This window comes from Elaeis guineensis, chromosome 4 (assembly GCF_000442705.2).
Source record: "Elaeis guineensis isolate ETL-2024a chromosome 4, EG11, whole genome shotgun sequence".
Taxonomy (NCBI): domain Eukaryota; kingdom Viridiplantae; phylum Streptophyta; class Magnoliopsida; order Arecales; family Arecaceae; genus Elaeis; species Elaeis guineensis.
This window is the reverse complement of record NC_025996.2, coordinates 23,579,503-23,592,948: the sequence shown is the minus strand read 5'-3', so window position 1 is coordinate 23,592,948 and position 13,446 is coordinate 23,579,503. Positions and strand designations below refer to the sequence as shown.

General features: G+C 39.0%; 2 protein-coding genes across 3 annotated transcripts; one reads left to right on the top strand and one right to left on the bottom strand.

The window, feature by feature from the left end:
• The first annotated feature begins 1,259 nt into the window (after positions 1-1,259).
• LOC105043345 (histone H3.3) lies at positions 1,260-1,981 on the top strand. Its single transcript, XM_010920856.3, has 2 exons — positions 1,260-1,406; positions 1,502-1,981. The coding sequence occupies exons 1-2, from the start codon at positions 1,335-1,337 to the stop codon at positions 1,838-1,840; spliced, it is 411 nt and encodes a 136-aa protein (XP_010919158.1). The 5' UTR covers positions 1,260-1,334; the 3' UTR covers positions 1,841-1,981.
• A 2,143-nt stretch (positions 1,982-4,124) lies between these two features.
• On the bottom strand, positions 4,125-10,277 carry LOC105043346 (NAC domain-containing protein 37). 2 transcript variants are annotated; one of them, XM_073255115.1, is made up of 4 exons: positions 10,117-10,277; positions 6,444-6,609; positions 5,963-6,234; positions 4,128-4,850 (listed from the first exon to the last, which is right to left on the bottom strand). In XM_073255115.1, the coding sequence occupies exons 2-4, from the start codon at positions 6,604-6,606 to the stop codon at positions 4,284-4,286; spliced, it is 1,002 nt and encodes a 333-aa protein (XP_073111216.1). In that variant the 5' UTR covers positions 6,607-6,609; positions 10,117-10,277; the 3' UTR covers positions 4,128-4,283. The 2 variants fall into 2 exon arrangements, with proteins under 2 accessions (XP_029120183.2, XP_073111216.1); XM_029264350.2 differs by lacking the exon at positions 10,117-10,277 and having other exon boundaries at positions 4,125-4,850; positions 6,444-7,054.
• Positions 10,278-13,446: the final 3,169 nt, after the last annotated feature.

The following is a 13,446-nucleotide window of genomic DNA, read 5'->3' as shown; positions in this document are numbered from 1 at the left end:
ACGTCCAGTATCAATATCAAATAGGCTTGATCGCCCGCCGCGAGAACCCGAACCAAGTTGGCTCCGAAATCCGGATCCGATCTGCCTGAGATCTGAGGCTTGCGTAAATTTTGGGACTTTTGTATTATTCGGTAGCACAAATTTGGTCCGTTACTCTTGGACTGCATTTTTGGAGTTAATTACATTTTTTTTTTTTTTTGGTTCCAAGAAACGAGAAATTAATTCTAAACTTATTTTTCAATTAACAACAAACTCACAATGCCGATTGTTTAATTCCAATATTAACTAACACTACCTATTAGTATTGATCCTTTGACTTACATTTCCTAGAGGAGTCAAGCTATAAATTTTTTTTTTTTTTGAGAAAAAAGCTATCAAAATTTAGTTGACCTAGGCATTTTGATCCCCCAACCTGAGACAATGCAACTTAAAACCATCTGTTCATGAATGTCTAAATTTTACGTGACCCACAAATCCAATAACTTAGGGTGAATTGAGTATGGGTTTGATCAGGCCAGGTCAAGAACCAAAATTGTCATTATTCTTTGAATTTGACATCTCATTCATCTGTTGTATCATTGAAAAAAAAGAAAAACAATTCTCTCGTCACCCTTCATATACATAATTGCAATGATCATGTCAATATCTAGATATTTTTTTTCATTTAGTAGGAACCTAGACAATTAGTATAGGATAGTGTGTTTTTAATATAACGATATTTCTCGAGCTATTGTATTTTCTTCATCTATTGTTGATTTTTTTTTGATCAGATAATTTTTAAAAAAAAATATTTATGTAGATAACTTGATTAAAATCTATTTAATTATTATTTTCTTTAAAATTATTGCTAAACCAAGATTTTTCATGAATTGCAAATCAATATTTTCGTGTACTGGCATTTGCTTTGTTATTATTATTGTCTAGGCCTCTTTGATATTTGTCCCAATGTAAATACTTCCATAAATCAACACGCGAAATCCTTGATTTGGTACGAGTTCAGGTGGTTTCCGACACTCCGCTTCGATCCCGACTCGACTTGCACAGTCCCAAACAAATACTCTTTGTCATCGAACCTGGTCACTAAGCTTCAACCGGTAAAAAGAAAGCACGCGGATCGGCAGCTTCCCCAAACAAACCATAGCCGTTCGATTATCCCATACCCTTTCCTTATCAACGGGCAGCCCGCTCCCGAAACCGCCGATCCCACGTTCCCTCTGTATATAAACCCTCACGGTCGCGCCCTTTGCGGCACTCTCTCCTCTCGCGTACCATACTCAGAGGCGGCAAGCGAAAGAAGGTTCCAAAGACCGTAGCCCTAGCCCGCGCCTTCATCCATGGCTCGTACCAAGCAAACTGCCCGCAAATCCACCGGCGGAAAGGCTCCGAGGAAGCAACTCGCCACCAAGGTATTGATGTTTTCCGAGGTTTCGCCTATTAGATCACAAAATTTCCTTGAAAGGTCTAATCTATTTCGTACTCTTTTGTTGATTTCCTCGTGAAGGCGGCGAGGAAGTCGGCGCCGACGACAGGGGGAGTGAAGAAGCCCCACAGGTTCCGGCCGGGGACGGTGGCGCTTCGGGAGATCCGGAAGTACCAGAAGAGTACGGAGCTGCTGATAAGAAAGTTGCCGTTCCAGCGGCTTGTGCGAGAGATAGCGCAGGACTTCAAGACCGACCTTAGGTTCCAGAGCCATGCTGTTTTGGCTCTCCAGGAGGCCGCCGAGGTTTATCTCGTTGGGCTCTTCGAGGACACAAACCTATGCGCCATCCACGCCAAACGTGTCACCATCATGCCCAAGGACATACAGCTCGCCCGCCGCATCCGTGGCGAGCGCGCCTAAAGCTTCTTCTTTTCTCTTCCTTTCTATACCTTTTGTTTTAGGTTTTGTTATTTACTTTTAGTTGTCTTTTCTTTTTTTTTTTTTAGTAAAGAAACATAGTTTTGATGTACATGTCTTTCGTGGTAATGAGAAGATTGGAAATTTAGACCATGAAGGTGGTTATTTTCTTGTTCTGAATCCCCCCCGCCCCCCCCCCCCCCCACGTAGAGGGTGATATAGATATTGTTGAGAACAGGGTCTAAAGTTTGGTTTGGGGTTTTGTGGGTTGAAACGAAGTCATTGCATCGCTCCTGTGTTCGATAACATTGATTTGTGATTGGTTTATGGTTGGGACTGCTGCGGACCCTTGGGTTAAAAGTTACATACTTTTTGGACTAAATTTGCGCGATAACAGAGCTACGTAGGCGGGCTTCAAAGGAGGATAAAACTTCTATAGCTGGTCCGATCATGGAATCATGAAAAAAATTAAGGTCGGGTCATCATCGACTGCTATGTGTCTCCATTCATTAAAAAAAAAAAAAAAATCTTCTCCTCCACGTCCAATCTCACGCCCCACCACCCCCCTCCTCTCATGTCCGTGCCGTCCCCATCGTGGGCCTCCGCGCTGACCTTTGCACCTCCTCCTGATGTCCGTGCCGTCCCCATCGTGGGCCTCCGCGCTGACCTTTGCACCCCGGCCTCCGACTGCTTGCACCTCGGCTCCCGCTATCTGTGCCACCTCCACTGCGGCTCCATCCTACCATCGTTCGCGTCGCCTCCGTCGTGGCTCTACTTCTCTCATCCGATTTTGACGCCACCAACCCCCCCCCCCTCTCTTTCTCCCCTTTTTTTTTTTCTTTCCTCTCTTTGTTTCTGCTTTGTGATCCATAAGGTAGGAGATATGTGGTAGATGACGACGGTTTGATCATAATTTTATCCCTCAAAGCATCACACTAAAATGGTTTCGAAACATTAGTGGGCTGGATTGGAATTCATCTGGATTGATGGTAGGTTTGGACTAGTCTGAATTGATGGTAAATTTGGATTGATCAAGTTGATTAGTATGTGTATTATATTAGATATAATTAATATAATTAATATTTATTTTGGTTAATATCAGATCAAGTTATTTAGGATTTCGATCAGGTTTCAATTTAAACCTAATCATCTCTCTGGTCAGGTGCAAGGATGATGTCAAGATAAATTCTTCGTTTGAACTCGGCTGAGCTTAAGATTAGGCATGGTAGGGATTGGGAGGGCTCGAATGTGACCCATTTGGCTAGGCCTGATCCAAAAAGAGGAGGGAGAGATAGATTGTCGATTGGGTTTTGATTTATTAGTTAATGTTGCTTTATTATCTTATCAGAGTAATTGGGTGGTAGCTTGATGGTATCGGTTTTATTTTAGTAGTTGGTTTTATTTTAGTAGTTGGTTTTATTTTTTCTGTAGTTTTTTTTATGTTTATTATAGCCATTGGATTGGTGTGTTGGGTATCCTAATTCTATTATGATAGGTGTAGCTGTGCCTCTCCAACAAAGTATAATAGCTCAGATTGTTTATTTAATTGGAGTTGAATAGTACTAGTTAAGATCCTGATCACATATAAAGAAAATCCGCATATGTTGGAGAAGAAGATGGGAATTTTTCGATGGAAGAGATCCGTTCAACATTGATTGAGACCTTCCCCAACGGGGGTAAACCTCTCTGCTCAGCAAGCAGAGGTTCTGAATCCAACGTTGCATCCCAGAAAATTTAGACGCGGGTAGCTATAGCGCCACTGAGTCTCCCTTCCCTACTCTGGAAAAGAAACAAAAAAACCATGAAACCGAACGAGTTTCGGGTTAATTTCACGAGTTAAACCATCACGGTGATCTCCAATTTCCTGGTTCCTAGCCTCCGTAGCACCAGCAAGCAGACAAATGTGAGAGAACGGCAGCCTGAAACCATGGAAAATTCTCTCTCTCTTCCGGGGGCAAGCGCACGCGGCACGCTGTCCCACGTGCGGAATCCTCAGTGCGAATAGCTGTGGAACAGAATCTGTACGACGTCCGTGGCCTTTGTTCTTTTGTAGTTTGTTTTTATTGTCGGCTTGAAAGCCTTTAAAACCTAGCGGTATTCTCGCTAAAATTTTCTAAGACAGCCAAATTATTTTCAAGAATGAGTTGGGCCTCAGTCGAAGTTAAGACATTAATCTTTAGCAGTTCACTACTTCCATTATTGTGATCTATATTTTTTCTTTCCCACGATGATCTCTATTTTAATCGTAAGAGATATATATATAGTTGTTATTTTATATGGCAATCCTTTACTGATAACCTAAACACAGAACGAACTCTTCCTCTACACCATGAAAGCCTCACTTATAATAACCAATCACAAACATACATAGAATGAAGAAAGAAGGAAGATCGAACAAGTTTTGATAAAGCAACCCCACTTGCACCTCTCCATATGGGCTCATTAATTATTTCTCAAATACAAAGATGCCTACGTCGCACTCCGGTCCACCGGTGGTCAAGAACCCATTCAACTTGCCCACCTCCTCCCTTCCACTCTGGAGCAGCAGCAACGCCATGTCCGAGTCGTCGTCCAAACCAAAATCTGAGCCAACTCGTTCGGCGCTGAACCCATCCTCCTGGCTCAGCTGAGACGCGACGAACTTGTCGAGGGCTCTCCAGTCTGTCACCTTCTCGATGGCATTGCACCCCCTTGTTCGCTCCTCATCTAATTCGTTCTCCGTGGGTATAGAGAGTAGGCTCGGTGGCTTCACTAGGGGCAGGGAGGGGCTCTCCAGCTGCGGGAGTTGGAGAAACTGGTTTGAGTGCAAGAGGTTCAGGGGGTCAAGCTCGGTCTCCTGCTTGCAAAGGAGACTCTTGGGCTGGCTTTGGAGGTATTCGATAGGGTCAACAAAGGAGGAGCTCGCCCTGCTGGGCTCATCATAGCCATAGTTGGAGTCCCACACATCGACAACACTCCTCGTTGGGCAGGCAGTTCGTTTCTTGAATGCTCGGCAAACGACCCAGCCTTCTTCCTGCAAAGAGAAACCAAGGATGGGAGTAGGAGACGCATGCATATTGGTTAGTGCATACTTCTGGGGGAGTGAGACAAATAGGTTATTTGATAGGTGTGAAGGGAGACATGTGAGAATAGTCTTGTTCTAAAGTGAAAAGCAGGTAAAAAGTTCTTTTTGTGAGTGGGATGGAAGCTTTTCGCATATATTACAACGGTTAACATGAAAACAGAAAGGTGCAAAATTTGACTACAATGGTACTAGAGTCCCCCTCTTCTAAGTTCTTTTGAGCAAAACAGCGTGGAAACCACTACCTCAAGTTCTTAGCTCAAAATCATGATCCAATTGGGGGTCGGTTAAGCAACTGCTGTTTATCACATTACCCGCCTAGGATTTTTCCTTTGTGGCAGGACTTCTTTCTTGTGAGCTTTTGTTGTCGTCCACCTCATGCCCCTTAAAGAGATAAGGAGTTTCTGAAGGGCATACCATAGGAGGTTAAGAAAGGATAGTTTGAGACGTAAAATTAATTAAATTGTTGTATTAAATATAAAATAGGACCTAGAGAGTTATTAAATGCAGTGGTCTCAAATAGAAAGAGATCGGTAATATAGATTGATTTTTCAAAAACAAAAAAATTGTTGCATGCATCACAAGTGGGCTACTTTGTTGCTATGCGTGTATATCTGCACAAATAAAACCTCTCAAAATCCATATCTACCAATCGGGTCACCGATCTGGGTGAGCAGAGTCTAAAGCAATGGCCTTATGGCCATTAGTTATTCTATATAGTTCTTCTAGAAAATGCAAGACAGTGAAGCAACTAATATTTCTGCTGCTTGGTGACCTTAGGCTAAAACTTCATCGATCCATCTAGTTATTCTTCATGTACTTTTGCTTAGATTAAACCTCTCTTGGGAATTTGATCATTCACTTTTCTAGAGTATATCATGCATATGGACTAAAGTTATGCTGGATATACAAAAAAAGCTATCCTTATGTATATCCTTTAAGAATATTGTCTATAAAAGTATCAGCAGAGATGATTGTGTGTTTTTACCCAGAATGCTTGCTAGATAACCGTACTTTGTAAGCTAAATGAGTAAAGGATGAAGAAGGTCTGTTTTCGAGCTTGCCTGAGGTGGTCCATTCTCTTCAGACTCGAGCCTGTACTCATGCATGATCCAGTCAGTCTTCTGTCCATTTGGTGCCCTTCCTTTGTAGAAGACGAGTGTCTTCCTCATGCCAATAAGCTTGTTCTTGTCATGGACGGCCTTGTCTCGGCCTGTGGCCTTCCAAAACCCAGCCATTGTTGCCCTATTCGTCCTTGTGCCTGTCGGGTACTTCTTGTCCTTGTGGCTGAAGAAGTACCACTCACTTTGCTCTTCATACCCAATCCGACACCGTTCTTCAAGTCCATAATAAGAAAGAAAAAGATCATTATTTTTTCATCTGCATCAGAACTGGCTAGAGTAATCCAGTCCTTTATTGCAGAAAAAAAAAAAAAGAAATGAAGCGGTAACTCATAGGCTAAGATGAAGAATTGTAAGCTCAGAGGTATAGCTAGCTACTACTAAACATGAAAAGATAGATTTATATACTGTACATTGCCCTAACCTTGAAGATCCCATGGTTCGATTCTATAGAGATCGATGTCTCTGATGACATCCAGGTCTATCTTTTGAGAAGCCACCTTCTTCTTAAGGTAATAGCCGACGAGCTCCTCGTCAGTAGGATGGAATCTAAACCCAGGAGGAACACAGGATTCCATGGAGTCCATCACCTGCATCAAATTCCACCCACCCATAATTCCATAGGCAATGCAACAGCACAAGCACACAGACGTCACTATTAAAAGAGTTCTTCAAACCACATGAAGCCATGTGTCATAGACCGGGCTTTTTAGCATCCCAAAGGGAAGAGAACCTATTTACTGGACACAAGGCCCTAGAGAAGAAAAGAGTTATGATGTGTTCTCTCTGTTTGATAAGGTCAGAGAGGAGTTATGGTGGTTCAAGTTTTGCAGCTTGGTACTGTAAGTCTGAACAAGAACCAGATACATGTTATACAGTTCCTGCTCATGATGTTGTCCCCTGAAGGGTGAATGATGGAAATGATTCTTCAAAGAACATGTGCTCCATTAGTCCAGCAAGAATCATAGCTCCAATATAGAAAAGAGAATAAAAGAAAAGGAGAGTGATGCAGAGAGAAAATAGCACTGCATATTTTTATTTACATGCAGATCCAGCATTCACCATAGGAGATCTGAAATATATAAGGAGAAGATATGTAGAGAAGATCTCATACCAACTATCTTATATCTTAACAATCATATTTTCTATACATTGCCAACAAAAAGAATTTGCAAGTAATATAATTTTCTATATCACTTAAAAGAAAGACAATCAAAAGAGTAACTATGAAGTTTTTGTTGTCAGTCTATTTGTATTGCTAGTCTGGGTGGGTGGAGGGAAAAGGTAGACTGCATATAATTATTATAAAGATCGTGGTTAGTGAAGTAAAAATCAAAGATCATTACTTCTAAAATAAATAAATAAAGCTCAAAAAAGCCTCCTCAGGGTAATACATCTATTTTCAAGTACCAATATGAAAATAGCAAGATAATAAAATAATTTCTGCATTTAGTTTTGGAACTGATTAGGAAAACAAAATTGCAGAACTGCCAATCTTAACATCATACAACATTTCAACAGTAGCATACATAGTTTAAAGTCCAAACAAATAAAATGAACTGTTCGTGGTATCCATACGAGAACTCCAGCAGATAGCAAAGAAAATGAAGATTTCTTTTACCCTCGTGCTTTTTAAGTTAAAAATCATGTGTTTTTAGACAAAAAAAAAAAAAAAAAAAAATCTTAAATTGTACAGGTAGAATGGAAATTTGTTAAGCTCTTTGATAACTCCAAGCACAATAGGATATAGCAAATCGTTTTAATGAATTCTTCATGCCTTTGACTTTGCAAAACAGTTCCCATAAATTTCTTGCTAGGAGTTACGATCAGCTGATATCCTCTACCTAGCAAAGAAAAATTTCATCAGAAAGTGACCGCCATCGTTTATTTATCTTCTCATAGCTTCCCACTGTCATGCAACTTAATATTTTAATTGCTGAGAAACTTAATTTTCATCAGAAAGCAGTCCTCAGCTTCCCACTGTCATGCAACTTAATTTTCTAATTGCTAAGAAACTTTCCTCATGCAACATAGAATGGAGAAGAGAGAGAGAGAGGATAACACAAGTTAAAAAAGGGGGAAAAAAAAAAGAACAGAAGGACGGGAGTGAGGGCTCCAATGTTGAGGTCCCCTAAGCACGGGACAAGTGGCTGACGTTTGCAAGGAGGGAGCATGCGCTTCTTGTTCAAAGAGAAAAAGGTGGTGAGGGAGCAAAAAGAATGAACGGGAGGAGAGGGAGGTTCTTTCTTGGATCAGGCCTGCCAAGGAGAAGCTAAAAAGGAGAGCACACTTAGCTCTGCACGGCTTTCTGACCTCTTTGTCCCTTTGTCTACGAATTCCATGGCACATCTGCGGACCTTGGGCCCTGTAGAATAACTAACTCCGAATGCCGACTTTACAAGTATTTAATATAGAATAACAAGCAGCAGCAGCGGGAGGTAAGTCTAAATGTGTCAATCCTCTTGGGTATTGGTGCTGTATCATGGGTTAGCTGTGCGTATACGCGCGCGCGCGCGAAGAGAGAGAGAGAGAGAGAGATGATAAAAGCTATAAAATATTGAAGGGTGCTGCAATTTGTTTAAAGAGTATGGATAGGCTAGCTAAATAGATCAAGAAGAGAACTTATTGCAAGAAAGAACCATGAGAGAGAGAGAGAGAGAGGAGAGTGAATGAGCAAAGCTAAACCACGTTAAAGGTAATAGCTAGATTGATTTGTTTGAGGAAGAGATGGATAGTGTAAATAATTGGATCTAGAAGTGAGATTATAACAAGAAGTAAGTAGAAAGATAAAGAGAGATCGTGGGATGAGGGAGAAAGGAACAGAGAGAGGCTATACAATGGAAAGGTAATAGCTAGACCAACTCATTGGATCTAGAAGAGAAACGACTATTGGAATTATCAAGGGAGAGAGATTAGGGAGAGAGGGAGGGATGAGAGGGGGAGGGGGGGGAGAGATAGAGAGAGAATAATCCATAAGAGAAAGACCAAGAAAAAACAAGAATAATTTTTGGTGGGAGATGGAACAGCAGATTAATTAATTCTATAAATAATAAGAAGAGATAGGATATTACATAAATGCAGCTCGTTGCTTTGACCTGAAATTCAAAATTGGTCAAAGAAAATGGAAAATACTCATATTTATGAAAAATTAGTCTCTCATTTCGTGATCAAGAATAAGAAGGAAACTGAAGACAACAACTTATTGTGTCCTCCATCAATAAAGAATAAGATACTAATGCCTAAGATGGTTTGATATACTTATAATGAAAACTAGATCTCAAGAATGCTTGAAAGGTGTCTATCAATACAAAAATAAAAATTTTGAAGGATAACTGCAATATTGAAGAACTAATAGAACTGTAAAGTCATCAGCAAACCTCACTTTTTTTTTAAAAAAAAAAAATCTAGTGGAAAGCTCAAGTGAAGAAAGTTTAAGCTTGAAAAGAAAAATCAGAACAGCATTGCAACAACAACTGTAATGCTCTCTAATTAATGATATCTATCGCTTCTGATGATCCTTAAAATTTTAACACCATAAATACAGAAATAAGGAATCGCCACAAAAAATGTAAACATGAACTCGTCAAAGCTATTGTTGAATCCTCATAACAACAACAAAAGACAAACAAATGTAACCAGGAACAACCCAAATGCTCCAAATCGTTAATTGTATAATATACATAATCATTTTTTGAGAATTGTAAGATAATCATCAAAGGAAACCCATGGCACTAAAAAACAATAACTAGTTTGCTTTGAACAGATAGGCAAAGAGAATTGGAAATCCAACTCTTTTAACCTTTCAAGATCGGATAAAAGAAGCAATCGAAACATAGGAAACCCTACAGGGAAAATGTTATGAGACTAGAATGAGAACTACTCTGAGATGCCTTCGATGATCACAATACCCAAAACCAAGACAAAACCCAAGCGCTTTTGTCATTAAAAATGCAAAGCATTGGCACTTCAAGGGGGAAAAAACAAACGAAAAAACAAGTAGATGACACATCATTGTGAATGAAAAAGAGAAAACAAACAACTAAAGAGATGTTACACCCTTGTTAAGTAGAGTACTCGGCGTAGCAGCCGAAACTCACCTCAAGAAAAAGGAAAAAAACTAGCTACAACCAGTCAGAGCCTCTTCTTCTAGATACAGAGAGATGGAAGGGGTCTTGAAAGGAGAGGGGACGGGGAGGTGAATGGGGTGCGTCCGTTGGAAGAGAAAGAAATGAACGGAGAGGGTAGAGGGTATATAAAAAAGAGAGGACCCCCCTTTCGATTGCGCGTGGGTTGATGAAATGAAGGACCTGCCCCCCAGTGGCTGACGTCACCCTCTTACCCTCTTCTCCCTCTTCCCCACCCCACCCCACCCCACCATCCTCCTAAGCATCTCTCTCTCTCTCTCTACCACCCCTTTCCCACCACCTTCCTTTCCATATGTTTCTCAAGCACCTTTCGGCCTATCTTATATATCATACAAGGGACGTTTTTGGCTACCATCCCATGTTGAGGTGATAATCTATCTTAACATCAACCAGATAATTCTTTGGGACTGTGGCTGTGGGGAACCGTGCAGCTGGGCGCAACCCTGGATAGGAGCTGATAATGCCACCTTCTTCGTTGGTTGACATTCCACCTAAAATTTTGGGGTGTCACTCTCATTGGGTGTACTAATCTGATCCTGACTGGATTTGTTGGGTGGTGGAATTGAGTGTCCGGGCCATGGGTGAGAATTTTGAAGATAAACAAATGACTTCAGTGCATGTACCATCCTTGCCACTTGATGTGATAATCACCTTAATTTGCTTGGTGGGTGGTTACATATCTCACCGAGGATTTGGAATTATTAGACCAATAGGAAATGGCTTTGAGAACACAACTAACTGCCCATCAAAGACATGGAAACTAATCATTTTCAAGTAAACCGAATCAACAATTTTTGGAAATTCCTGCATTTGCTTTAAGCACATGTTGAAAAGCTGATTGCTTAAAAGCCATACGAATTTTCTTTTGCATGAAATAAATTTGACTAAATTATTGAAAATAATGTATATAAAGGTTCAGGTTCGATTATCATCTTTGAGTTTGGTAAGATTTTGTTATCTACTTTGAAATTATTAAAAAAAAAAAAGATTTTCCAATTGTTTGCTTCTCTCTTTACAAGAAAATAGCTTGTTGCATTTGCAAAATCATATTAAATTTCAAGTTTAAAAACATAGCAAGTGGTATTAGGGCTTAAGTTATTTACGTAGGCAAGATACTGATTTCGATTAGCATGGCTTAAAGTTGTCTTAATAATATAACTCAGGTGCTAGGTATACATTTGCACCGCATCCAGATCGATTGTGATCTAAAAGCACAATGTAGCAATGCAGGTACAGACCAAAACGTCAAGAGTATAGGTTGAATAATTATAGTGCAGATCCAAAGGAGTAGGAGTTATCAACTTAAGCCAAGGCTTTAGTATAGTAAAATCTAAGGATGGTGCACCCATTTATCCAATAATCATAATATTGGAAGAGTGAGATAGTTTCATCTATCTTCTTACTACCCATGATGTGAGAGAAAGGATAGCTTATTACTTATCATGTATGGTGATAATGGGCCATGTAGCAAAAAATTAGTAAGGATAAGCATCCCAAATAAGTAGTGCCGCCTATCTTGTCAATTATGAGGAGCAACATATAAATATCAAACGATAATGTTGAGAAAAGAACTTCCAACATATATGTTAATAAATCTTACTTTACCTTAGTTTTACTTTATTCTTTACTTTTAGTACCTTAGGAATAGTGTTAACATAGATTTCTCCTAACTTAACCTAAGATTGTATCCCAACCCAATTTCCTCAAATGATTGTATGATAGATATGAAAGTCCTTAAAGGTCAAGATACTTGGATCTATGCTATTCTCGTATTTTTCCTCTGATCATCCTCTTAATTTCTGGATGTATTACATATTCGAGCACCTATCTACACATCTCATTATTGATTTGTCAAATAAGTTTACTAGCACACCCATCCCTAAATAGCAAGAAAGCCTTATGCCAGAGAATAGGAAAATATATGTTCAATGTTTAAGTGTTTGGGCATGTTTTGTTTTGTTTCTACCTTTTAATAATTCATTCTTGAAATATTACTTTCATTCGAGTTCTTAAACAAAAATATGCTATGTTTATTTATGGTAATTACATATTACAAAGCTAGTTTGTATGGGCTTGCCATATTTGGAATCGTTGAGAAGTATTTTATTTCCATAGCAACTGACTACTAATCTATTCCAAGTAATACTCTGGCTTCTATGTTGTAAAAATGAAAAAAATACAAGTGACCAAACATAATTCAATGCTTAGATTGCATGCAAGATATATATATATATATATATATATATATATATATATATATATATATATATATATATATATATAAAGAAATGAGAAAAAAAAAAAGTAGAAGTTCATTTTTCTGCCTCTAAAAGAATACAGGAAGGAGGGTGCAAAAACTCATGTAGGCATGTATTTAGTCCAATATTGATTATTTATTGAAAAAATCTTAAGTATTTATATATAATCAAGAAACTCAAATAGTATCTTATAACTAGTCTTTTTGGATAAAATTCTGGATTATTACAAATAGTATTAGAGTCGACCTACCTCATAGTCTATGTGGATTAGAGGACACTGCAGCATGGATTTATTGGAACTGACTACAAGCCTATCGTGGTGTTTATGAACGGATTTGCATAGATTTAGATTTTTAGCCTAGCGAGGATGCTAAAACTTAAACAGAAGAAGTATGTAAAGATCCGTGCATATATATATATATATATATTTAGTCCCTCACTGATTATCTGAAAAAATTTTATATATTTATACAAAGTCAAAAAATTAAAATAATATTTTTTGGCTAGTCTTTTTGGATGAGATTTTGTATTATTACAGAGAATTTGATAAACTTAATAGGCTAATACTATTGGAAATAGATACGATGATAAACATAATGACAATTTCTCAAAGGTTTGTCCCAAAGATATGCTTTCCAAATAATATGACCCTCGTGATCAAAGTATTTCATTGACTGGTTACTTTAATTCTACCAGGAATGAGCTTGCGTATGCTCAATTGCACACAAGGAGGATCGAAATATTGTAGCCATATTGGGTAAAGAGAAAGATGCCCCCAAGATATTACAACTGGCTTTAAAAATTGTTGATGTATGAGCATCCACGAAAATATATGGATTAGGAAATAAGTAATGAAGCCATGAAGAGTTATTGCACTTGATTCATCAACAAGAATCTAGTGGAGCTGACGAAAGTAAAAACCTCATCGACCAATAAGTGTGATCGGAGACAGAAGAGACTTTCCAAACATTTTGGCATTTCACATGCGTGAGAGGTCAACAAATGAGATCATACAAAAGAATTA

Excerpts from the sequence above, each read along its gene's own strand:
- LOC105043345 (XM_010920856.3), top strand. The coding sequence starts at position 1,335 with ATGGCTCGTACCAAGCAAACTGCCCGCAAATCCACCGGCGGAAAGGCT. Across the intron at positions 1,407-1,501 it reads GGAAGCAACTCGCCACCAAG|GCGGCGAGGAAGTCGGCGCC; the intron begins GTATTGATGTTT and ends TTCCTCGTGAAG.
- LOC105043346 (XM_029264350.2), bottom strand. The coding sequence starts at position 6,633 with ATGGGTGGGTGGAATTTGATGCAGGTGATGGACTCCATGGAATCCTGT. Across the intron at positions 6,235-6,443 it reads CGAACCATGGGATCTTCAAG|AACGGTGTCGGATTGGGTAT; the intron begins GTTAGGGCAATG and ends ATGGACTTGAAG. Across the intron at positions 4,851-5,962 it reads AAGAGAATGGACCACCTCAG|GAAGAAGGCTGGGTCGTTTG; the intron begins GCAAGCTCGAAA and ends TTCTCTTTGCAG.